The sequence below is a fragment of the Phyllopteryx taeniolatus genome, chromosome 11 (genome assembly GCF_024500385.1).
Source record: "Phyllopteryx taeniolatus isolate TA_2022b chromosome 11, UOR_Ptae_1.2, whole genome shotgun sequence".
In the NCBI taxonomy this organism is placed as follows: Eukaryota; Metazoa; Chordata; class Actinopteri; order Syngnathiformes; family Syngnathidae; genus Phyllopteryx; species Phyllopteryx taeniolatus.
The window spans coordinates 24,466,216-24,488,703 of record NC_084512.1 but is presented as its reverse complement, the minus strand read 5'-3'; the positions used below and the strand labels follow the sequence as shown (position 1 = coordinate 24,488,703).

The window sequence follows — 22,488 nt, the reverse complement described above, 5'->3', positions numbered from 1 at the left end:
GGCGGCGTGTCCCTCCGTGAGAGCCTAGTTTAGCACCTATTAAAGTTAGCATTTCCACCACGCAGCTTCTGAGTGACAATTGACAATTTGAATGATTTGAATCTAATTTTGTTCGGTCACGTTAGATGGAAAGAAAGTAAGAATAAAATGAAAAACCGGATTTGATTGAGTTGTCGTTTATTTCGTAGTAGTTGCAAGTCGGACACTTTTCCTGCCGCACAGCAAAGCTCAACGTCCAATCAGAACCCCCCTTTCGGCGACGTACGTCCGGACACGTGACTAAGTGTCATGGAAGCCCTTACGCGCACATCTCCGGCGTGAAGTCGCGTTTTCTTTCTCGCTTATTTTTCTCTTCGTTCTTCTTTAGAAAGAAATTGAGCCATGAGGCGTTTGCTACAGCTTGGACGTTCCTTTTCTCGCTGCCGTGTGCGTTTGTGTCACCAGAGCGTGTACAAAAGTCACGGCCAGGTACGACGTGTGGCAGTGGAGCTTGGAGACAAGTGAGTTGGTTTCAGGCTCGTTTCGATTTCTTGAGAAGTGCTCGAAAAACGACAAGTCGCTTCAATGTTTGGGATACCTTCCAAAGAAAGGAAGGAAGGAATCACACCACCACTAGATTTATGCAAATTGTATACATTTGTTTAGATTCAAAGTGGTAGATCACTTGTACATTAAAGTCAAAATCTTACAAAAGATGAAGTCCTACATTTTCCAGATTAGTTGTGTATATACTGTTTTACATCTACTGTTGTGTACTTTTTAGAACAGTTGGTTTAATATCCGAGATTTCAATTGTAATTTTCTGAAGTTAAATTCATATATTTTCAAGATTAAAATTGGCAAGAGAATAAATACATTTGTATATTTTCGAGATGAAATGTTCAAAATGTTTGAGATTTAAATTGTATATGATCGAGATTAAAAATAGATTTAAAAAAATGAAAGTCAGTCCTTTTATTTCCTCAGAAAAGTATGACTTGATTCTCGTATTATGACTCTAATCGCAACTAGAAATGTGAAAGAAATTGAATTTATGATTTTTTAAATTTCTTTTAAATAAAAAAAATATACAACTTTATTCTTGTAAATTTATGATTTAAGTCTTGAATCTATATATCTATATATATATCACTAAAAATATACAACTTTTTCTCAAAAATATACGACCTAATTCTCGTAACATTACAACTTTAATCTCATAGTTGAATAGGTTATTTTCTTTTCAGTGTTGCCCTCACACTCCCTTTGTGTTCAGTAAATAAACACCTGAACGTTTGTGACTTGTAGAAAGCTGGAGATCTCCTCCGGGAGGCTCGCCAAGTTTGCCGACGGCTCTGCTGTAGTCCAGGTAGACGCACCGCGTGTCTCCAACCATATTTACATTCTAATTGCAACAAAACAAAGCAAAAGCTCAGCGGCGTTGCAGTGTCGTTGGATGCGCGCAGCTTTAGCTCGCGATTTGCCCATTTTTATTTCAGCAATAATTGTGTGCAACTTTCTTTTTGAAGCTGGGCGACACCTCGGTGATGGTGACAGCTGTGAGCAAAACGAAACCGTCTCCATCTCAGTTCATGCCTCTGGTGGTACGTTTTCATGCTATGTCATTTCCGCGCATGTAATGTTCCGCTTTGGCGGTGCGTCAAGTGTGCCGTTGCATCGATTGTTCGGCAGGTAGACTACAGGCAGAAAGCGGCGGCGGCCGGCAGGATCCCCACCAACTATTTGAGGCGAGAGCTGGGCACCACCGACCACGAGATCCTCACCAGCAGGCTCATAGGTAACCTCATAAAATGAATAATAAGCGTGGTCATGGAATGAGTAAAAGGTGCAAGTCAAGGCAACGCTGCGTATGAACGATTGAATGGCTTTTTGTTTTCATGTGTGCAGACAGATCCATTCGACCTCTTTTCCCATCCGGTTACTTTTACGACACTCAGGTAAATTTGGTTATTCTTAGCGGAAGTTTGATGAACGCAAATCACACACGTTGGGAAAATGTCTCCTTTAAGACTGAATGTAATCTTGATCAATTCACATTTATCCAATTGTATTTTTCTAGATTCTGTGTAACTTGCTGGCCGTGGATGGCGTCAACGATCCAGACGTGCTGGCTATCAACGCAGGTGATAATGGAATATTCCATCGTGATGATTATTTGCGGTCCGTAATTGTTCGTGGTCTTTTCTGTTCAAGCCTCAGCCGCTCTGGCTCTCTCGGACATCCCCTGGAACGGACCCGTTGGTGAGCGGCGCACATTTTGAACCAATGGCGAACGCCCCCCTCCAACAGCGAGGAACATTTCTCCATTTTGGCTGGGGACCGAAATAAATACGAGGATATTTGTAGCAAAACATAGGAGCTAATTAAATGCTTCCGCACGTGCACATAGCGAAGTATTCCAAGACTTTTGGACCTTACGCTACAGCAATGGCAGTTTGTCTGAATTCCCTGCAGGAGCGGTGCGTATGGGTTTGGTGGACGGCGAGCTGCTGGTCAACCCCACGCGAGCCGAGATGGCAACCAGCACGCTCAACATGATCGTGGCCGGAGCCCCCAGCAGTCAAGTGGGTCAGTGGAACAACAAGTCCTCTTGAATTGTATTACTGTTTTCAATGTCCCTGTCTGTAATTAGGCACATTTACCGTTGAATTCCGGTTAAATCTCCCAAAGCGTTGCAGCCTCTCTTACCTGGGTCACGTGTCTGTGTGTCGTGGCCAGTGATGATCGAGGCGTCGGCCGAGAACGTTCTGCAGCAGGATTTCTCTCACGCCGTCAAGGTGGGCGTCAAGCACGCGCAGCAGATCATCCTGGCCATCCAGCAGCTGGCGCGAGAGCTCAAAGTCGCCAAGCGCACGCCGCCCAAGATGTTCTCGGCCCCCGCCGACATGGTGGCGCACGTGCGGCAGTAAGACCCGTCGTGCCGAACGCTGCCACGTCAATTACGTGGTGTCTGTGGAAAATGACGGCCCGCCCGGTAGTCCTATCACGATGTGGAAAGTGAACGCACCTCAGTTAAAAAAGCTCAAGTGAACACGATAAAGAATTGATATTACAGTGGTGCGACAAGGAAAAGGGCTCTCTACAGTATTGGACTTCAGGAATACACAAAATAACAACAAGTCAATGTAGGTTCAACATTGAACAGTTTGATTTCATGCCTCATTGCCCACCGATATTGTGCTGCTCCTTCTGGTGAGCGCGCCTCGGCCACCTGAGGGCAGTATAATACAGACGTGTATAGAATATATGTTGGACAGGGTTACAACTGAGTGACTGGAGTAATTTGGTTTTTTGCAGAGGATAAAGAATATAGGCCCGTGAGTACCGTTATGTCGGTCTGTCTACATATGTTGCGGCACCAATTGTGTTCAACTATCCATTGCTTAAAGGTTACAACGACAGCAGCAACAATGCTAGTTTAATTAGCCTGTCTATGTCATTTAGCATTGTGTGTTAGCATTAAAGTAGCAGACTTTCGAAGGTTATGTGGTTTGGTTAAATATACAATGTGCAAATCACTTAGGTTTTGCACTCAAAATCAAATATATGAATAAATACTTCAGTCGTTGTTTTTCCATTATTCTTTTAAAATAATTGAGTAATAAGTCATTTTTTTTACAAGGAGTGAAAAAAATACAAATATCTGCACGAAACCAAAAATCAGTTTTCCATACCGCTTATCCTCACTACCATTGGAAATTGTATTGGTTTAATTTCATATATTTTGTATAAATTTTTGTAATCAAATGATGTGTACCTCAATGGTGGTGTGTTCACTTTCTCTATCTGCTGTATCGGATGTCCGCAAAGGCGCTGTTGTTTCTTACCCGTCATCTATTGTTTCACGCGCACGCAGATTCACCTCTGAGAAGATTTACGGCGTTTTCACTGATGCCACACATGACAAGGTAAGCGTCAAACTGCCCCTGGTGCTCTTTCTCAGCTTCTTTCCATAACAATGTCGTCGTCCCAGATTTCGAGAGACGAAGCCATCAACAAGATTCGCCGGGAAACCGAGGAGTACCTCAAAGGTAATCTTTTTTTTTTCCTCCGGCGTGACGTTCTTCGTCTGTCACGATGACAATTTTAAATTCTGATTCATTGTTCAGAGAAATTTCCTCAAGCCGAACCTTTTGAAGTCATCGAGTCCTTCAACACTGTGAGCAGGGACGTCTTTAGGAATTTAGTGCTCAACGAATACAGAAGGTATGTATTTACCATGTATTATATGCCGTATGATGATGTGCATGTTTATGATGCTGCGTGCGTTTAGGTGTGATGGCAGAGAGTTGACGGCGTTGAGAGACATCTCCTGCGACGTAGACCTCTTCAAACCGCTTCACGGGTCGGCTTTGTTCCAGAGAGGACAAACGCAGGTGTGCTGTTTATCATGTTATTTCATTCCTTCAAAACAAATTGTCCTGAAAACGAAATCTTCTGTAGGTACTGTGTAGCATCACGTTTGATTCGCTGGAATCCAGCATTAAAGCGGACATCATCACCACGGCGTTGAGGTAAGACGCATCTTTCAAAACACGCAAAATGTTGTGGTCCATGACAATATAAGCACCAAATCTACCACAATAAAGAATAGAATCGAATCTTCTCGCTGCTTTGTTTTACATGGCGGTCCTCGTTTACTCCATGAACTGTGTCGTCCTTTACACTTTACACTACGTACGCCGTTTGAGTGCAAGGCGCCTCAACTAAACTTGTCCGACTTCCGAGCCCCTTTGCATTTCTTCTCTCCCTCATAACCGACGTGACAATCTGAGGTTCCCTAATCTCGATCTCAACTCCAAAGCGATGCCGTGCCACCGTCTGCGGGGATCTGTCGGTCATTACAGTGGTCTACAAACTTGAATTTCACAGACAAGATGGGCAAGGCACTTTTCTACACCACCTACCTGTTGAAAAAAAGTACCTGACGGACATATATGTCTGATGATTCCAGTTGACGAATATAAACGTCCGTGGCATTGAATGAGTTAAAACACCAGTGACGGCGGGCCCGATGGAAATTAGCATGGATGTTGCGGTACTTGTAAACCGTGAAACAAGTGCTACTTTAACACACATACAAACAGAGCGTACAACGGTGCTCACAGGCGTGTATTCTCTCTGCTCTGTGGGAATGCCCACTATTACTGGAGTTGATCTATTTGGGGACCTTCTCTGCCTCTTCTTCTTATACATATGTAGCATTTCTCATGTTAAACTAAGCGACACCACATTGTCTGTCCGCAGTGGCATCAAGGACAAAAACTTTATGCTCCATTACGAGGCAAGTCATTTTCTTTGTATTCTATTCTTGAACATTTCCATTGGTGTCATTAATGAGCTAGTTGAATTCTATTGCAGTTCCCGCCCTACGCCACCAACGAGATCGGCAAGATGGGAGGTCTCAACAGGCGAGAGCTCGGACACGGTGAGCTTGGATGAACGATGGTCTGCTAATACGCTATCCATCCGTTTTCTGCCTCGCCGGTGAGAAATGTTGATTGCGGATCTGATTTGTCGTACCCGATGTGTTCTGCCTGCTAGGGGCCCTGGCGGAGAAAGCGCTGCGCCCTGTCATCCCCAAAGACTTCCCTTTCACCATCAGGGTGACGGCCGAGGTGCTGGAGTCCAACGGTGAGCGTCCGACGGGGCTTTCGCGGGGCTCTGACGTGGGTCCCGACTGACTGGCTCGCTGTTTTCATTGTCACCTGTCAGGGTCTTCGTCCATGGCCTCAGCGTGCGGCGGCAGCCTGGCACTCATGGACGCAGGTGAGCGTGGACATCAGGCTTACGCATGGAAGGATCCCCACTGGGCTTTTGTCCTTCCTTTGTTACTTTTTCCATACTGACCTTTTCTCTCCTCAATTCTTTCCCTCCGACGACTGTTTCTTTCCTTTTTCTTCCCCTTCCCTTTTCTTCCTTCCTTCCTTTGAATTTCTCTTTGTTTTACACTTTCCTCTTTTTTCCTCGCTTGTTTCCATCTTTGATGTCTTCCTTCCTTCCTTCCATTTTCTTTTATTCTTCAGTAATTTTCTGCCTTTATTTGTATTCATGCCTTCCTTTTTCTTTCTTCTTTAATTTCTGCCTTCATCCCTTCCATCCTTACTGCCTTTTCTGTCTTTCCTTCTTTATTTCTTCCCCCTCTGCTTGCATCCTTGCATTTTCTCAACCTTCTTTAATTTCTTCTTTCTTCCATTCCCCCTTTTCGTTTTCATTCACTTTTTTCAAATGTTCTGCCTTTTTTTTCCTCTTGCCTTCCTTTTCCCTCTTTCCTTCCTCTTTCATTCATTTCTTCTTTCCCTCTTCATCCATTTTCGTCCTTCTTTCTGCCCTCCTTTTTGTTCGTTCGCTCCATTTTTTTCTTTTCCCCTTTGTTTTTCCATCTTTCCTTCTCTATTAATCTCATGAGGGGAAGTTCAGTATTTTTTTCCGAATAACCTACATTACAACATAATAGTTGTCTTCTTCCTCGTGTTCTCACGTTTTGAGTTTCGCGGTCTCAGGCGTTCCCATCTCGTCGGCCGTGGCCGGCGTGGCCGTGGGCCTCATCTCCAAGTGCAACCCCGACAAGCCCTCGGAGATCCAAGACTACAGACTGCTCACTGACATTCTGGTAACAGAGGAAGAGCAAAGGGCCAAGCTGGTGAAGTGACAGCAATTGCGCTTGACGAGACGGGATCTCAATAAATGTGGTTTGTGTACAGGGAATAGAGGATTACCTTGGTGACATGGACTTCAAACTTGCAGGAACAAACAAAGGCATCACTGCGTTACAGGTAACAAGTCCAACGGCCCTCAAGCAAGTTTCTTCAAGATGGCTGAAGTTTAATGTTGCGCTTTTTTGTGCTTTACACTCTTTGACATTATAATGATTTATTTTACGGTCAATTGCTATCTGCATGAATAAAATAAAAGATATGGAAACAGGCCCCAAATTATTCATACACTGGCCATATTTTGAGGTTCCCCCCCCCCCCCAGAAGTAGCAAAAGACTGAAAACTAAAATTCATCTAATTACTTTATTCTAATTATTCATGTTATTAAACGTTTATATAAAATATATAATTTATATTTCATCCATTCATGTTCTGTAACTTATTTAAATGTTGTACTGTCTGTATTTAATATTTTACTAGTAAGGAAAATATACATTTTATTTAAAATATAAATTAAGACTTAAATGTTAGCTTTTAATTTTATAAAATAGATTTATTGTTGAAATATTTATATTTAGTATTTAAATATGTTTTAGATAAAATAGTTTACAATATATTTTATTTAAAGTATATACATTGATAATTCATGATCTAAGTATTAGCTTTTGTTTTGTAAAATATATTATTCTTTGCCAAATATCAATTCATACTTATTGAAATATTAGCGTTTTAAAATAAAAGGATCAAATTCATGAATCGAATATATGATATTTGATTTATTTTTCTTCCAAGGAAAATCTCTGTTTTTCCTTTCCAGGCGGATGTGAAGATTCCTGGTCTTCCTCTCAAGGTGGTCATGGAGGCCATCCAGCAGGCCACAGGTACTGCAGTCCTTTGAACATTTTTACAGCAATAAAAAAAACACTTAAATGACAATGATTTTTTCTGCTGCTTTGGTTTGCTGTCATAAATGACATTTTAGTGGCAAAGCGGGAGATCTTGGGCATCATGAACAAGAGTTTGGCAAAGCCCAGGACGAGCAGGAAGGAGAACGGGCCGGTCGTCGGTGAGCTTTGGGTTGAAATGTGTAAGTTTATTTGAGAAATGATTCATGAGTTCTTTTTGTTTCTTTAGAGAAGGTACGCGTGCCCGTGTCCAGGCGGGCTCGCTTCGTGGGCCCGGGAGGATACAACCTCCGGCGGTTACAAGCTCAAACGGGTAACGTTTCCGCTTCTGCCTCAGACAGGAAGTGATCAGAAAAGTTGAGGAAGTTGCGTTTGGTGTCATTTTAAGGCGTAACCATCAGTCAGGTGGACGAGGAGACCTTCTCCGTGTTTGCTCCCACACCGGGAGCGCTGAGCGAGGCGCAGGACTTCATCAGCGAGATCTGCAGAGACGACGCGAGTGACTTTAGCTTTTTATTCACATTACATACAGACTAACCCGAATTTGGACGCAAGCCATAAAGCCCCGTAATGTTTACAGCAAATATTTGTCTTAAACACTTCCAGGCCAAAAATATGAAACAGACAAATGAATGTAAATTAACAAAATATCTGAAGGGATATTATTATAAGTGCATATTCTGCTTTCTTTTGCAGCAAGAGCAGCAACTGGAGTTTGGCGCCATCTACACCGCCACCATCACTGAAATAAGGTCAGCTGCTTCAGTAGATGCAGGCACTTTTTTGTTTTCTCTTTTCAATGGAACATTTATTATTTACACTTAAACTTATTGTATTCAATTTTTTTCAAATGTGCCGCAGGGACATTGGCGTTATGGTGAAGCTCTATCCCAACATGAGCGCCGTCCTGCTGCACAACTCCCAGTTGGACCACAAACGAGTGCGTGTGCATGTGAGAGTGAGAAAGTGTGTGAGAGTGTTTTTTTTTTGTGTGTGAGTCAAACCACTATTAAAATATTTCTTTTGTCCCCCCCCCTCCAATTAGATCAAACATCCAAGTGCTTTGGGGTTAGAAGTGGGTCAGCAGATTCAGGTTTGTTGTCACCTGCCTCGATTTACAACTACATGCTGTCACAATAAAATTAATCCCCCCCCCCCAAAAAAAATGCATATAATCGGACACCTTCTCTCACCAGGTGAAGTATTTCGGACGGGACCCCACGGATGGCAGGATGCGCCTCTCGCGCAAAGTGCTCCAATCTCCCGCCGCCGCCATGGTCAAGACGATGAGCGAGAAGCAGAGCATCTCCATGGCGACAGCCGCAAACAATGCAAGCAATGCCGGACCGTGAGCAAGCGGCCCACACTAGAAAGAAACGGAACCGCTGGATGTGACGCTTGAACGCACCACTGGAGGAAGTTATACATTGTGCTCTCTTTACTGTGGCAAAGAAGGAACATGATGGACAAAAATCATTGGTGTAAAATAGCACTACTTTTTTTAAAAATATGACTAGTATATTGTGTTTCAATTGCAACGTATGGAAATCCTGTGTAAATAAAGATTTAGGATGACTCTGTATTGTGAGCATGTCCTAATTATCAGGGTAAATCTCTCAAGGAGCTAAATAAAGTGTGCTTATACCCACCCTGGACAGGTTGCAAGTCAAGCACAGGGAACTTTTTTTTTTTTTTAATCCCAATTTTTTTAAAACCAAACCCCCCAATTATTATTTTTTTAAACCCAAAAAATTATTGAATAAGCGAGGAAATGAGAGAGATATAGAGACATACGTTAAAGATCGGCACCAATGTGTTGGTTTGAAAGTTTTTGTTTGTTTCTATTCATTTTATTGTGTCAGTGCAAAAACAAACAAAAAAAAGTATCGCGTGATGTTGGTGGGTTTATTTCTTCCGGCAGCCTCTCGTTTTGTGATTGACGTCCAGCGGGGGAAAAAAAAAAAAAAAAAACAAGATCGGATTACAAGATGGCGCCCCGTGGACGTTAGCGAGGAGGCCGACTGAGTTTGTGTTGTGTTTCCCCTCCTCCTCTCCTTCAACCGAGGGGGGAGCTTTCCCTTTCGAGTTGGGTGCCGTGGACGGGAGCATGCCTAGGAAGTAGCAGCAGTCGCCGCCGATACTTTTCGTCCCTCGGGTTGGCTCCTCTGTCCCGTTGTAACATGCGGGCGCCAGCGAAGTTGTCAGGCTAGGAAGGAAAACACCGAGGCGCTTCTTCGCTTGGCTTGTTAGCGTCCAGCTAGCCTAGCCTGCTAGCTCCTCCACATTTCCCCCGTTCACAATGTCGGACACTCGGCGGCGGGTGAAAGTTTATACGCTCAACGAAGATCGCCAGTGGGACGACCGGGGCACTGGGCACGTTTCGTCCACGTTTGTGGAACGACTCAAGGGAATATCTTTACTAGTTCGGGCTGAATCCGACGGTGAGTGCCCCCCCTCCGTCTCCTGGTGGTAGCATAGCCACGCTAACGTTAGCCTTCGTTCTCGTACAGTGTATATTAGCTTCGAGTTAACCTTGTTTAGCTAATTGAATAGCGTCATGTTAAGCATTCGGTGGCAATGTTGTTAAGTCAAGAAAAGAGCGTTTGTAGTGCCCCTCGGTGATACCATTCGGAACAATGTGTGCTAACAGGCTAATCAAGTTAGCATTCGACGTGACCCCAGTGGCGTGGGGGGTCCGAAAGTCGCCGTTGTGTTTTTTCTGTTGTCACTCTGGGACCCACGTTTTCCTATTGTCGCGAGACACTTATATAAAGGTTAACAAGTACAAGAAAGAAAATGTCTTGATTTTAAAAAAAATAACCCATGTAACTACACTATGCTTAAATGTTCAAATTCCTTCTAAAAGCACCTTTTTAAGAAACTGAATAGTAACATGACATGTACGTTAACGAATGGAGTAAAATTATGTCACTTGCACAAAATATGGCCGCAAAATTTCACTTGTGTTTTTGCACTGCTTGCTTCTTTTTAGAAAAGTCATTTAACTAATATTTTTCATTACCCTTCTGACGCTTGCCTGTTAAAATACTTATCCCCCCCCCCCCCAAAAAAAAGGCAAATACGACCTGGAATGTGCGTGAAGATGTGTTGTTATTTCGCCAGTTACAGTATAACATTATGTTGTGCGTCTTGTTTTAGGGTCACTACTGTTGGAGTCGAAGATTAGCCCCAACACTGCATATCAGAAACAACAAGTAAGTGTAGTTTTAGCCTGGCTCAGCCACCAAAGCAATTAAACACACACGGGGGTGTTTTATGTCTACATTGATGTATTATTAATTGCTTTTGGCTATGCTGAAATCTGTATTTCATCCTTATATTGAGCCACAAGCATTTAATTGCTAATTACACTAAACCCTCACCAAGACCTGTCAAGAATTGTAAAAGATGTCTCCCCTCTCCCTAAAAGTTTTTTTTGTAATTGCCTTTAGGAATAGTTGAAAGCCTAAATATACCCGAATCTATGAACCCAAAACACTTTATTTCTAACTCATCTTGCAACGTTACCCCTAACAATATATGGCTTATAGCTGATTTGATTTGGAAAAAATGCATCGGGAATATAGACATACTAAGCGCTATTTTCCAATTAGCAGGTGTTTTTTTTTTGACTCAGTGATACAGACAGATACTCCTTTTTTTGAATGCGGAACACACACGACTCTCAAGTGGATATAGAACGTTTACACCCCCTGTCCAAATGCCATATTTTTGTAATATTTGTTTCATTTAAAAATTGTATCTACCATTGATGTGACTTGTGCAACACAATTGAGGGAAAAAAGTGAAATCTTTTTGAGAGGAGAAGTACAAATAAAGAACTGAGATAATTTGGTGTGCACACCCTCTTACTTGGGAACATGGCTGTGTTTAGAATGAACCAATAAAATTAAAGTGCCTCTGATGTACTCCCATTAAAGTTTAGGTGTTCTATTCGGCATTTTCTGATGTGTTTTTGCTTTTTATCAGACGCCTGAAGGTTTTGTGCTATCGCTGACTGCTATTTTGAACTGTTTGGGGCCATCCGGTTCTTGATAATGTCACTGTTGTGCCATATTTTCTCCCTTTGATGATGACTGTCTTTGCTGTGTTCCATGGTATATTGAATTTAATTATACATTATTTTGTAACTTTCTCCTGATATCTTTGAACAATGAACTCTGTCTGCTGTGGAAGCTCTCAGCTCACCATGGCAGTGTAACTGTAACTGTAAGATGTGACTCCAAAAATGTCAGGGGGAAAAAACTATAAGAACATCTGAACTTGATTTGGGGTTACTCAAAAGCACTTGACATTGTGCCAGGTGTGTATACAGTAGTCATTATACAGTACACAAGTACATACAATAAATGAACAAGTCATAAAGTACGCAAGTATATCTAATAAATGGACACATTGCTCCATCTTGTGATCGGTTATTGTTTTTTTAAACTTTGTGATCGGCCCCAAAAATACTGATTGTGTCAAGCCTAGTGCTGAGTCCCATTTAACATGAGTTTGAATGTGACTGGGTAACTCGTGAGTAGGTGAGTTCATGAAAGGTGATTCATGAATTGGCGAAGGTTCACTTGACTTTTTTCCCTTGTCCACATTTATTATCGGCTTTGTTTGGTTTAGATCATCTCTCTTACTCCACATTATTGAGCCATAAGCAGTTCATTATTTTGATCCCTGCATGAGCTTTGCTTGTGCGCCACTACTGTGTTAAACTAGCTTTTTCTTTACATTTTTTATTATTATTTTTTTTTTTAAATACAAACTTACCGGTCGCTGAACGTTTCTTCCCCTGTGTTTTTGCAGGACACGCTGATCGTCTGGTCTGAGGCGGATAATTATGACCTGGCTTTGAGCTTCCAGGAGAAAGCGGGCTGCGATGAGATCTGGGAGAAGATTTGCCAGGTAAACTGGAATTGGCCTGGAATATTGTTTGTTTCATTTTGTCTGGTCATCAAGGGAGGGGAGAAAAAAGAATGGAGATTATGTAATGTGACGAGGCGATTATTAGGATTCCAAAACAAAACATTTGAGGTAATGGGTGAGGAGTGTAACTGCAGAGTGTGTAAACAAACACTTCCCCGCTCACGTCGTGGCCAGTGACATGCTTTTGGCGCGACGTCAATACTTCCAGTGGCATTTAAACAGCCTCTTTAGTTCACGTCAGATAGAGGCAAAGCAATAGCAATTGCTATTATTCGTGTTTTTCATAGCATAATAAGTCACACTGTTCCAACATTTGCACTTGTCTCCAGACTTCATTTCCTAAAAAGAAGACAACTACTGATGTTGCGCTTTCCTAAAGAGGAAGGTTTTACGTTGTTAAATGCCATTAAATGTTTTCCTGTTTACACAAAATATAAGCAGTTTGCTTTGCATGTTGTTCAAATTCACATTCATGAAATACACAGGAAAATATCTTTCAGAAGGGCAAATCCTACCAAATTACTATATTATTATTATTATTATTATTATTTTTGTTGTAATATTCTAATATATTGAGGTGGTGAATTTGGGGGTTTTCTTAGCTCCAAGTTATAATCGTAGAAATGATGAAAACTAACTGTTTGTGCTGAATTTCGCTTTTTGGGTTGAACTACTGAAATAAGTGGTCTTTCACAATACTCAAATTTGAGATGTACATTTACAGTGATACCTTGACTTTTGAGTTGAATTTGTTCCATGAGCACAGCCCGTATTTTGAAAACTTCTTGTAAGTGGAGGTGCCACTGTATGTGGTTCCTCCAGGGCATAGTTGAGGGGCACCATAACTACAATGTGACCCGTGATGAAAACAAGTTGGATGCCCGTGCTCTAACCTCTCGATCCTCGTCTAGGTGCAAGGGAAGGACCCCGCCCTGGACATCACCCAGGATCCCATCGACGAGTCCGAAGAGGAGCGTTTCGAGGAGATCCCCGAGACGAGCCACCTGGTGGAGCTCCCGCCCTGCGAGCTCAGCCACCTGGAGGAGATCGCAGACCTGGTGACGTCGGTGCTGTCCTCGCCCATCCGCCGGGAAAAACTGGCCTTGGCCCTCATGAGCGAGAGCTACCTCAAGAAACTGCTGGGCCTCTTCCGAGTGTGCGAGGACTTGGACAACCGGGAAGGCCTGCACCACCTGTACGAGATCGTCCGCGGCGTGCTCTTCCTCAACAAGGCCGCCCTCTTCGAGGTGATGTTCTCCGTCGACTGCATCATAGACGTGGTGGGCTGCCTGGAGTACGACCCGGCGCTGGTGCAGCCCAAGCGCCACCGTGAGTTCTTGACCAAGACGGCCAAGTTCAAGGAGGTGATCCCCATCACGGACTCTGAGCTGCGGCTGAAGATCCACCAGACGTACCGCGTGCAGTACATCCAGGACATCATCCTGCCCACGCCGTCAGTCTTCGAGGACAACTTCCTCTCCACGCTCAACTCCTTCATCTACTTCAACAAGGTGGAGATTGTCAGTATGTTGCAGGTATGAACTAATTATTTAATAAAATCAAATAAATAAATAAATCGCAGTGGCACAACACACCTCGACAGACAATATAACAGTGTGGGAAAAACTACTATTATTACTGCAGCCTACTAACCAGTTGTGACCTTCTTATACATACGTACTGTATGCATGACCTATTCATTTCAATATTTTCAAAAGAATGAAAAGATAAATTTGATTTGATACATTTTTGGGACGAAACATCTGAATGAAGGCAGCCAATATTACAGGACCCCTATTATGTGGGCTGGATGAAAGAACGGCGCGGGTCATACGATTTATGATGTTCTTTTCCTACAGCTGTAGGAACTCGTAGTAATTTGTATGCTAGTCGGAAACCTAACGCAGTAGTAAAGTTCTAATTCATTACAGTGAATATTTAAATGAAAAACACTTGTCAGTCATATATATATATATATATATATATATAAAAAATCCAAGGTATTCTTACACCACCCAGCAAATTAATGAATTGACCTGTGTTCATAACCTCAAAACATCTCCTGTCAGATAAAGCAAGAAGCCCGTATTGTATTATTGAAGATTTTCAGACTGAATTGAACTAAAATGCAAATAACGCAACCTGAAGAAATGTCTATGAAATTGTCGCTGTCCAATGAGTTCTACATTGCAAATACTTCAATCTTTGAATAGGAGTTTTTTTTTTTTTTTTTTTTAAATAAATGAAATACTTTACCGTGAAACCTTTTTTTTTTTTCTGCTGAAAATGATATGGTAATGAAGGTATTGGCACGCTTGTCAGGACGGTTCATGAAGGGAGGACCCACCTTATTGGCTATTTGTAAGTATGCTGTCTCGCCTTTGAAGCTCCAGTGAAGTACAGAACAATAAGTGAGGCAATTTTATATCAAAATGATTTAGTTAGTTAGTTAATTATGGAAAATTGTTAGTTTTCAGTTGAATTTGATATACTCTGTGAAAAAAACCTGGGTGCTTCTTTGCACTGAAGCTTTTGAACAGTGCCTATATTGGGGGGATGCTACCGACATGCAAGGTTTTGTGCTTATTAACGCGTTTGCATAATGATTGTAAGAATACCTTTTCATGCTCAGTTGCTGTCATATTTACTGCCAGTGAATTGTTCTTCATACAAATATTTACTGTTAGTGTTGTGTGTTTTGTTATAGGTGGAACTTGTATGTATGTGATATAATTCTTTACTTTTTCTGTCGCCAAACAAGGATGCAATGCCTTGTATTTATTATAATATTCAACTCATTAACAGTGTTTTCTGTTTGCCACAGGAGGACGAGAAGTTCCTCACTGAGGTTTTTGCGCGGCTTACGGACGAAGGCACAGAGGACAGTAAAAGACGAGAACTTGTGAGTCCAAAAGTCTTTTTGATGCATTCCATTTGTAGGGTTGGATATATTTCGATGCTGCTGCTTACAGGACACAAGGACACACACACTAGCTTTTGTTTGTTAAAACTGACCACACGATGTTATGATGTTACACACGCATGCACCACAGACATACTGATAACATTCAGCCTGAAATCAGGCACGAACTGGTTCCATGAGAGGAGCCGCTGAGGTAACTGAGCCTTATCTGGATCCCACGAGAGAAGGAAGAGAGTCTTCCGCTCGACCATAGCCTTGTAAATTTGTATTCTTGATATTCTTGAGTTGTAATAAATACTCAGAAGACAAGTTTAGTGTATCAGGATTCTTATTTGGAAACAAGATCACCACCAAACAAGAACGAAATCAATGAAGGACTTTTCCTTCCGCGGCTGGCTGAGTAACACTCGGGCCTCGCTAAATTCCTTATAGGAGGCGAACTATGGCTCAGTTTGGTCGTGTTTTAATGTCCACTTCGGCACTATTTCCTCGTCATTTCTACCTATTGCCTGCTATTGTCAAATACAGTGGTGCATCAACCTAAGAGTGACCTGACGTACCAGTGTTTCGAGATACGACCCCTTTTTGTTTTCCTTGAGTTGGCAGCAGAAACTTGATTTACAAGCCCTAGATGGAGGCAGTGAACTTGACAACAAAAAGCACGTTAGCCGACAATAAACCATTCTTAATCAAATATACCAAGTGTGTTTATTGCTGGTCCCAGTTGAAGTGAAACTAAACATAAAACGAAGACAATTCCACTACATGTTGTATATTTAACCCCAAAAACAACTTTCTTACGAAAGAGAGCTAGCTTAATGCTAACACATAATGGGAAACGTCATAGACGAACTAATGAAACTAGCGTCAGCGTTGTTGTAAACCTTTGAGCAACACATCTTTGAACAATAACGATGCAGTAAGACAGCTAGACGGACAATTTAACAGTATCTCCATATATTTATGTTCTGCGAAAAGTGACTTTTACAGCAGCTTACTGAGCTTAGTGGTGAGCGTCTTTGTGTATTCATATATGTAATGTACTGCCCCCTGGTGGCCAATGGAAAAGCACAATGCCCATTGAGTGAAGCATGAAGGATGCGCAAACCCTTTTTGCATTCCATTGTTATTTTTTTAACTCGTTAGTTAAGGCAGCACCCAAGTAAATATCATCTACGTCAAAGCACAACACAAAACACAATATAGTAACATTTATGGCTCTTACGAGATTCTGTGTTCAAAACTTGTCTGAAATAGAAACAAAGTGTAACACTAATCTCTCCAAGGTCCAGTTAAACGAGGTCCTTGGATCGTGTTTTATCTCTTAAGCTGTGCGGGTGCGATAAACAACAACAACAAGTGTGTTTATTCTCTTCTCTTTATCCTCAGGTGAACTTCGTCAAGGAGTTCTGCGCTTTCTCCCAGACGCTACAGCCTCAAAACAGAGACGCTTTCTTCAAGATGCTAGCCAATCTCAGCATTTTGCCCGCGCTGGAAATAGTCATGGTAAGTAAGGTCCGGCGCTAATGGGAGAATAGTGTGGGAATGCTGGTAACTGTTGGTTTTTCCCCCCTCAGGGAATGGATGACCTGCAGGTGAGGGCGGCAGCCACAGACATCTTCTCCTATCTGGTGGAATTCAGCCCCTCTATGGTCCGAGAGTTTGTCATGCAGGAACTACAACAGCCCGACGATGTAAGCATCGGACAACAAGTCGAAGAAAGACAGAAAGTACAATATTCCATAAGAAACCATCCAAATTATTTATGGTATAGAAATTAGGTAGGAATTGACCTTCTGGGGAACCAAAATATTTACTTGTGCGTTTAATGAATCTGTCTAATATGATTTTCTACTGAAATCAACTTTTCTATGACAATTTTATTTTACTCCGATGCATTTATGGACATGTCAATCTTCTGACTTTGTGCGTTCGTGTCTGCGTTTCCAGGATGTGCTGCTCATCAACGTGGTGATCAAGCAGATGATCTGCGACTCGGACCCCGAGTTGGGCGGCGCCGTCCAGCTGATGGGGCTGCTGCGGACGCTAATCGACCCCGAGAACATGCTGGCTTCCACCAATGTAGGCGTAACGACAGCTCGCGCAGAGAAGCCGTAAAGCGGGGTTTACCCGTGTACTGATTTTGGACATCTTAGAATTATTTTGAAAATTTGAGAAGCTCCAGAGGAGTTGAGGCGGAAAATGGGCTGATTGGGGAGGAAAGATGGACACAGAACAGGATAATTGCGCAGGGTAGTTTTCACAAGCGTCCATGAATGCTGACTATACCGGAAAGGGAGGGAAAACGGTCACATTCATCCCGATCGTACGTATGCGTGTAACCCCGCTTTTGTGTGAGACGACAACACCTGATTTCTCGATCTTTTCCTCCAGAAAACGGAGAAGACCGAATTCCTGAGTTTCTTCTACAAGTACTGCATGCACGTTTTAACCGCTCCTCTGCTGGCCAACACGGTGCTTGACAAAAATGTAAAAGGTGAGTGGGCTGCGGACGTCTTATAGTGATTGTATCGTGTGACAAATGGAGGTTCTGACGTGCTATTCTCTTCTTAAAAAGATTTGCAAGAGGGATCCACCAAGAGCAACCCTGTGTGTCCAGGTGAGAACTGTTACCATGAGAAATGTTTGTGTCAGACTTACTCAAATGATGTTGAAATCGGCCCGATACCGCCTATCCTCGCCATCCCTAAAAAAAAAGATTGTCAGCGTCCACATGTTGGAGGATCGTCTTTCATATTGCACAGGGAACTCGCGTAACGCTACACACTTGAATTCATCTGAGTGTTTACATGCCTCTGTAGGTGCTGCCGTTTTGGTAAGCGACGGCATTTTAACAGGCTCAACAATGAACTGTTTGTCAGCTTGTAGACAGTAGCATCTCTGAACTGAGGTGATTCCACTTGTAATACTGTTTTTTTTTTTTTTGTTCTATGTGTGAAGGAGAGGCTTCTATTTGAGGCAGTTTTAATTACCTTGTATGATTTCTGTTATTGTGTTTTATTATATTTTTCTGTGTAGATAACTTTCAGACGGCACAACTGCTGGCTCTGATCCTGGAGCTGCTCACCTTTTGCGTGGAGCACCACACGTATCACATCAAGACCTACATCATGAACAAAGACTTGCTGAGGAGGGTGCTGGTGCTCATGAACTCCAAGCATACCTTCCTCGCTCTCTGTAAGTGCGCGCGCGCGCACACACACACACACACACACACCTAGATTCATACTTAGTTGTTTTGCGTCTGTCCCAAGGTGCATTGCGTTTCATGCGGCGGATCATCGGCCTGAAGGACGAGTCCTACAACCGCTACATCATCAAAGGGAACCTGTTTGAGCCGGTCATCAACGCGCTGCTGGACAATGGCACGCGATACAATCTCCTCAATTCGGCCATCATCGAGCTCTTCGAGTTCATCAAAGTGGTGCGTCGTGGGTGACACACACACACACACACACACACACAAAAGAAGGTTCATGTGACTTGTTGGAGACTTTGCGTCATGCCTCATGTTTGCAGGAGGACATCAAGTCCCTTATTGCTCACATTGTGGATAACTTCTACAAAGCTCTTGAGCCCATCGAGTACGTGCAGACCTTCAAGGGCCTGAAGGGCCGATACGAGCAGGAGAAAGACAGACAGAGTCAGAAACTCACCAGGTGAGCGCACAGGTCGTTTTTGCAACAAACTTGTGGGAATCTCTTCAGTTTTGTAAACTGGTAGTTAAGTACCAAGGAGGACTAAAGGGAATAAGAACGTGGCAACCCTTTTAAATTGAAATACGACATTCCTAAAGAGTTTTTACTCCAGGAAATGATGTATAGTGGCGCTTGTGCGAAGACTTGCTCACGTGATAGCCAGTTAACAAGTCGACCCTTCACTCTCATTAACGCGCACATCATTCACCAGGCCAAGTCCCTCACTCTCAAAGTCACAGTTACTACAGTAGAACGTGAGGATAACGACTGTGAGTGGACAAGTGTACCTTACATGCATGTTACTGTTTAATATTGCAAAAGCAACTTTTAAGCGATTCCTCACTTAATTGATGGGGTAATGGATTCTTCAAATATTCGATAGCTTCGGCCCTAACCTAGATGCATTTAGCAGGTACCGGCGAGAGGCTCGCTCGTTGGACGAGGATGAAGAGCTGTGGTTCAACGAGGACGAAGACGAGGAGGAGGCGGAGGCTGTGGACAAGAGCCGGATGGAAGACGACTACTCGGACGGCTACGGCAAGTACATGGAGGCCAAAAAAGGTAAAAGGCCCCTTCTGGATTTGTAGGATTCCAACCATGAGTCTGAATTGCGTTAACGCTGCCCTCGTCCTCGCAGGCGCAGCTAACGGCGCAAACAACGGCAAAGCTGTGGCGCTGCCTCCCACCTCGCCCCCCGCCGCCCCCAACAACAGCTCCGCGTCCTCGGTCAAGACGGTCGCGCTTACCGCCTCGCCAGTAGTGAAGGTAATGATACACTTGAGTTGGAGACAGCGCTTGGTCCGCAAGCCACCCAAAGAGAGCGTGCTTTCCACAATAGCATCTCCGTTCTTAGAATCCACTTTATTTTGGGATTTTAATCATTAATCTTTAGCTTCTGTCTGGTCTAAGACGGAGAATAACTTGAATGCTATGAATGTCATATTTCAACGCTTTGTTGGATAACCCTTCTCAATGTGCGGCAGTCGCTCTCTCCAGCGACAGCTCCTTTTCGGCTTTTGTTGTGGCGCTTCCATGTTATCCGTGCGGCTTATCGGAGAGCTAGGCTGAATGCAAGCGTCCTTCGGCGGAGAGGTCGTTTTTTTGGTGTTTTTTTTTTTTAAACAAACTTTATGGAGATCTCTTCGTACATGCGCGAAAGCGATGCACACTAAGTCCCAATAGCGGCAGCATTGCAGCGCTTATCGGAATAAAGTCACAAGTATTTTATACTCTTTGACTTGTTTTGATTCAAATGTAAACTGGTTCAATATGCGTTTTTTTTTTTTCATGGGGATTCGCGAGTGAATCCCCACTGATTTGTTACTAACTCAACTAGCTGCACTCTTTGCAGCCACATTGTTTGTGTATGCTGTGTCTGTTCACAGCCATGTTGTTAGTGTAAGCAGTGCATGTCAACAGAGAGGCAGTTCAAACTATGGAAACATCTTTGAAAGGAAAACTCCCATCCTCACAAATTTGGATTAATGGCCCTTTTTTGAGACATTGTGGCAGCCATTTTGTCTCGGGTAAAAGTGCTTGAATCCATCGCTACGGGACAGAATTGACCTCACGGCAGGTGTGATCCGATGTCTTGTGTGTCTCAGACCGCTCTGGTCGGTTTGGTGGACTACCCCGACGATGAGGACGAAGAGGAGGTAGATGAAGAGGAGGAAGAAGAGCAATCCCCCAGGAAGCGTCCTCGTCTCAGCTCTTAGCACCCCGGAACAAAGTCTGGCGCAGTCGCCCTTTCCGCACAAAGAATTGGATGGACCATCTCCCTCTTCTCCAGACCCTCACTAACCCTTAGCTTCTCTTCCTCATCATCAAAGTGCCAAGGCCCTTCCCTCTACTGGCTCTGTTGCTGTAGCCAACGGAAGCCGCCGGCGTGCTACTGGAGCCCAAAGGGAAGCGGCTCACAGCTTGACAAAACGGCGGACGCCGGCGAATGAACTGTGCCACAGGCCGGTCAGGCTAGCAGGACTAGCCCCCCCAGAACCCCACCCCACACAGTTGTTAGGACGCTTGACTGGCCGTTTGCGGAAAGGACTGGATGGACATCCACAGGAACGGAACACACACAACCGAGGATCCCAGATGTGTTTCAAAAAGTACTGTCCAGATGTCGTCGGCCCCCCTCCTGTTTAATCATTTGCCCGCCCCATTTTGAAACGGGGACAGCGACGACCATCCGCCCTGTGCTTTTTTTTGTTTTGTTTTTTTAGCACAACGGTGGCGTTGTTGTTCTCCCTTTTGGTCCAGTTCATTTGAGTCAATGTAAAGATGAACATGGTGTTTTAAAAAAAAAAAAAAAAAAAAGAGAGAGAGAGAGAAAAACAGAGTCAATGAAATGAAAACTGCAGTAAAGTTGTTTTTTTGCAGCCAACTTTTGCGAATGTTTGTTTTGTATTCTTAGGGAGCCAACGCTGCTAAATTTGCATTTTATTGTTGAAAGGAAATTAATTTAAAAGCAAACTGTTGATTCCTTTGACCAGTTTTGTAGCTCTAAATGAATTTCAATCTCATTTGATACACATTTTGATACAAATTTCACCACTGAATGGACTCTTATTTATGCCATTGAAGTTTTTTTGTTTTTTGGGGGGCGGGGAGGCAGACAAAGGGAACAAACAACATAGTGAAAGCTCTTAAAACGTTTTTTTTCCCCATAGGAAATAATGGGTATAATAAATTCAATTAGGTCATTCTCGGCTTAAAAGTGTGTCACAAAAATTCAACTTTTGCGGACTGTATAGGAAATATTTTAATCAACATTTTTACATTAAATAACATTTGACTCGCAAAAGGACATTAACCACTGTAAAATTCCACTAAAATAAAGTAAACCTTCTCTCCCTTTGATGACATAACAACTGCAGGTGATGTTTTGGGTAGCATTAACTCTTCAAGACGGTACCCACTAAAATAAAGTACTGCTGCTCTCCTTTTTACGGCATAATTTAAGAACATTTTTACACTTTAAAGAGACATTAACCAGTGTAAAGTAAGACTGAAACAAAGCAAAACTTCTCCTTTTGAAAACAATTTAACTCCAGCTCGTTCTAAGTAACATTACTGTAAGATACAACTAAAATTAAAGTACAACTGCTGTTTTTCAAGACAATAAGATTTTAACCACGTGTGCCATTAAAATAAAGTAAAACTACTCGCCCTTTGAAGCCATAATGTTTTTTTTGTAACATCTTACCACTTGATGTTAAACCACCAAAAAATATTGAAAAAAACAAACCACTGTAAAGTTAGACTAAAATAAAGTAAAATGACTCTCCCGTTGGAGAATATTTTATAACTGCGGGCAACGTTTTAAAGTATTATTCCAACTCTT

The 22,488-nt window shown here is 42.8% G+C and overlaps 2 protein-coding genes across 8 annotated transcripts; both read left to right on the top strand.

The window, feature by feature from the left end:
• Positions 1 to 217: 217 nt before the first annotated feature.
• LOC133485962 (polyribonucleotide nucleotidyltransferase 1, mitochondrial) lies at positions 218 to 9,142 on the top strand. Of its 3 annotated transcripts, none has more exons than XM_061790440.1 (28): positions 220 to 500; positions 1,288 to 1,348; positions 1,509 to 1,583; positions 1,672 to 1,777; positions 1,888 to 1,937; positions 2,060 to 2,123; positions 2,194 to 2,241; positions 2,455 to 2,568; positions 2,719 to 2,905; positions 3,857 to 3,908; positions 3,974 to 4,031; positions 4,110 to 4,206; positions 4,274 to 4,376; positions 4,444 to 4,514; positions 5,248 to 5,284; positions 5,362 to 5,428; positions 5,545 to 5,634; positions 5,716 to 5,769; positions 6,504 to 6,613; positions 6,705 to 6,776; positions 7,475 to 7,538; positions 7,640 to 7,723; positions 7,792 to 7,875; positions 7,951 to 8,057; positions 8,259 to 8,314; positions 8,424 to 8,514; positions 8,608 to 8,655; positions 8,759 to 9,142. In XM_061790440.1, exons 1-28 carry the CDS (start codon positions 382 to 384, stop codon positions 8,912 to 8,914), a joined length of 2,325 nt encoding a protein of 774 aa, XP_061646424.1. In that variant the 5' UTR covers positions 220 to 381; the 3' UTR covers positions 8,915 to 9,142. The 3 variants fall into 3 exon arrangements, with proteins under 3 accessions (XP_061646426.1, XP_061646424.1, XP_061646425.1); XM_061790441.1 differs by having other exon boundaries at positions 236 to 500; positions 8,424 to 8,502; XM_061790442.1 differs by lacking the exon at positions 2,194 to 2,241 and having other exon boundaries at positions 218 to 500.
• A 373-nt stretch (positions 9,143 to 9,515) lies between these two features.
• Positions 9,516 to 21,695, top strand: ppp4r3b (protein phosphatase 4, regulatory subunit 3B). 5 transcript variants are annotated; one of them, XM_061790436.1, is made up of 16 exons: positions 9,516 to 10,003; positions 10,722 to 10,777; positions 12,384 to 12,482; positions 13,415 to 14,038; positions 15,328 to 15,405; positions 16,816 to 16,932; positions 17,004 to 17,120; positions 17,377 to 17,508; positions 17,821 to 17,923; positions 18,005 to 18,046; positions 18,466 to 18,624; positions 18,702 to 18,871; positions 18,967 to 19,106; positions 19,555 to 19,682; positions 19,783 to 19,910; positions 20,750 to 21,695. In XM_061790436.1, exons 1-16 carry the CDS (start codon positions 9,862 to 9,864, stop codon positions 20,858 to 20,860), a joined length of 2,346 nt encoding a protein of 781 aa, XP_061646420.1. In that variant the 5' UTR covers positions 9,516 to 9,861; the 3' UTR covers positions 20,861 to 21,695. The 5 variants fall into 5 exon arrangements, with proteins under 5 accessions (XP_061646420.1, XP_061646423.1, XP_061646421.1 ...); XM_061790439.1 differs by having other exon boundaries at positions 9,517 to 10,003; positions 19,555 to 19,706; positions 20,531 to 21,695; XM_061790437.1 differs by having other exon boundaries at positions 9,518 to 10,003; positions 19,558 to 19,682.
• Positions 21,696 to 22,488: the final 793 nt, after the last annotated feature.

Coding starts and splice junctions, on each gene's coding strand:
- ppp4r3b (XM_061790434.1), top strand. CDS start 9,862: ATGTCGGACACTCGGCGGCGGGTGAAAGTTTATACGCTCAACGAAGAT. Junction 16,933..17,003: donor CCGCGCTGGAAATAGTCATG/GTAAGTAAGGTC, acceptor TTCCCCCCTCAG/GGAATGGATGACCTGCAGGT. Junction 19,707..19,782: donor GTACATGGAGGCCAAAAAAG/GTAAAAGGCCCC, acceptor TCGTCCTCGCAG/GCGCAGCTAACGGCGCAAAC.
- LOC133485962 (XM_061790440.1), top strand. CDS start 382: ATGAGGCGTTTGCTACAGCTTGGACGTTCCTTTTCTCGCTGCCGTGTG. Junction 5,285..5,361: donor ACTTTATGCTCCATTACGAG/GCAAGTCATTTT, acceptor ATTCTATTGCAG/TTCCCGCCCTACGCCACCAA. Junction 5,429..5,544: donor CAGGCGAGAGCTCGGACACG/GTGAGCTTGGAT, acceptor TCTGCCTGCTAG/GGGCCCTGGCGGAGAAAGCG.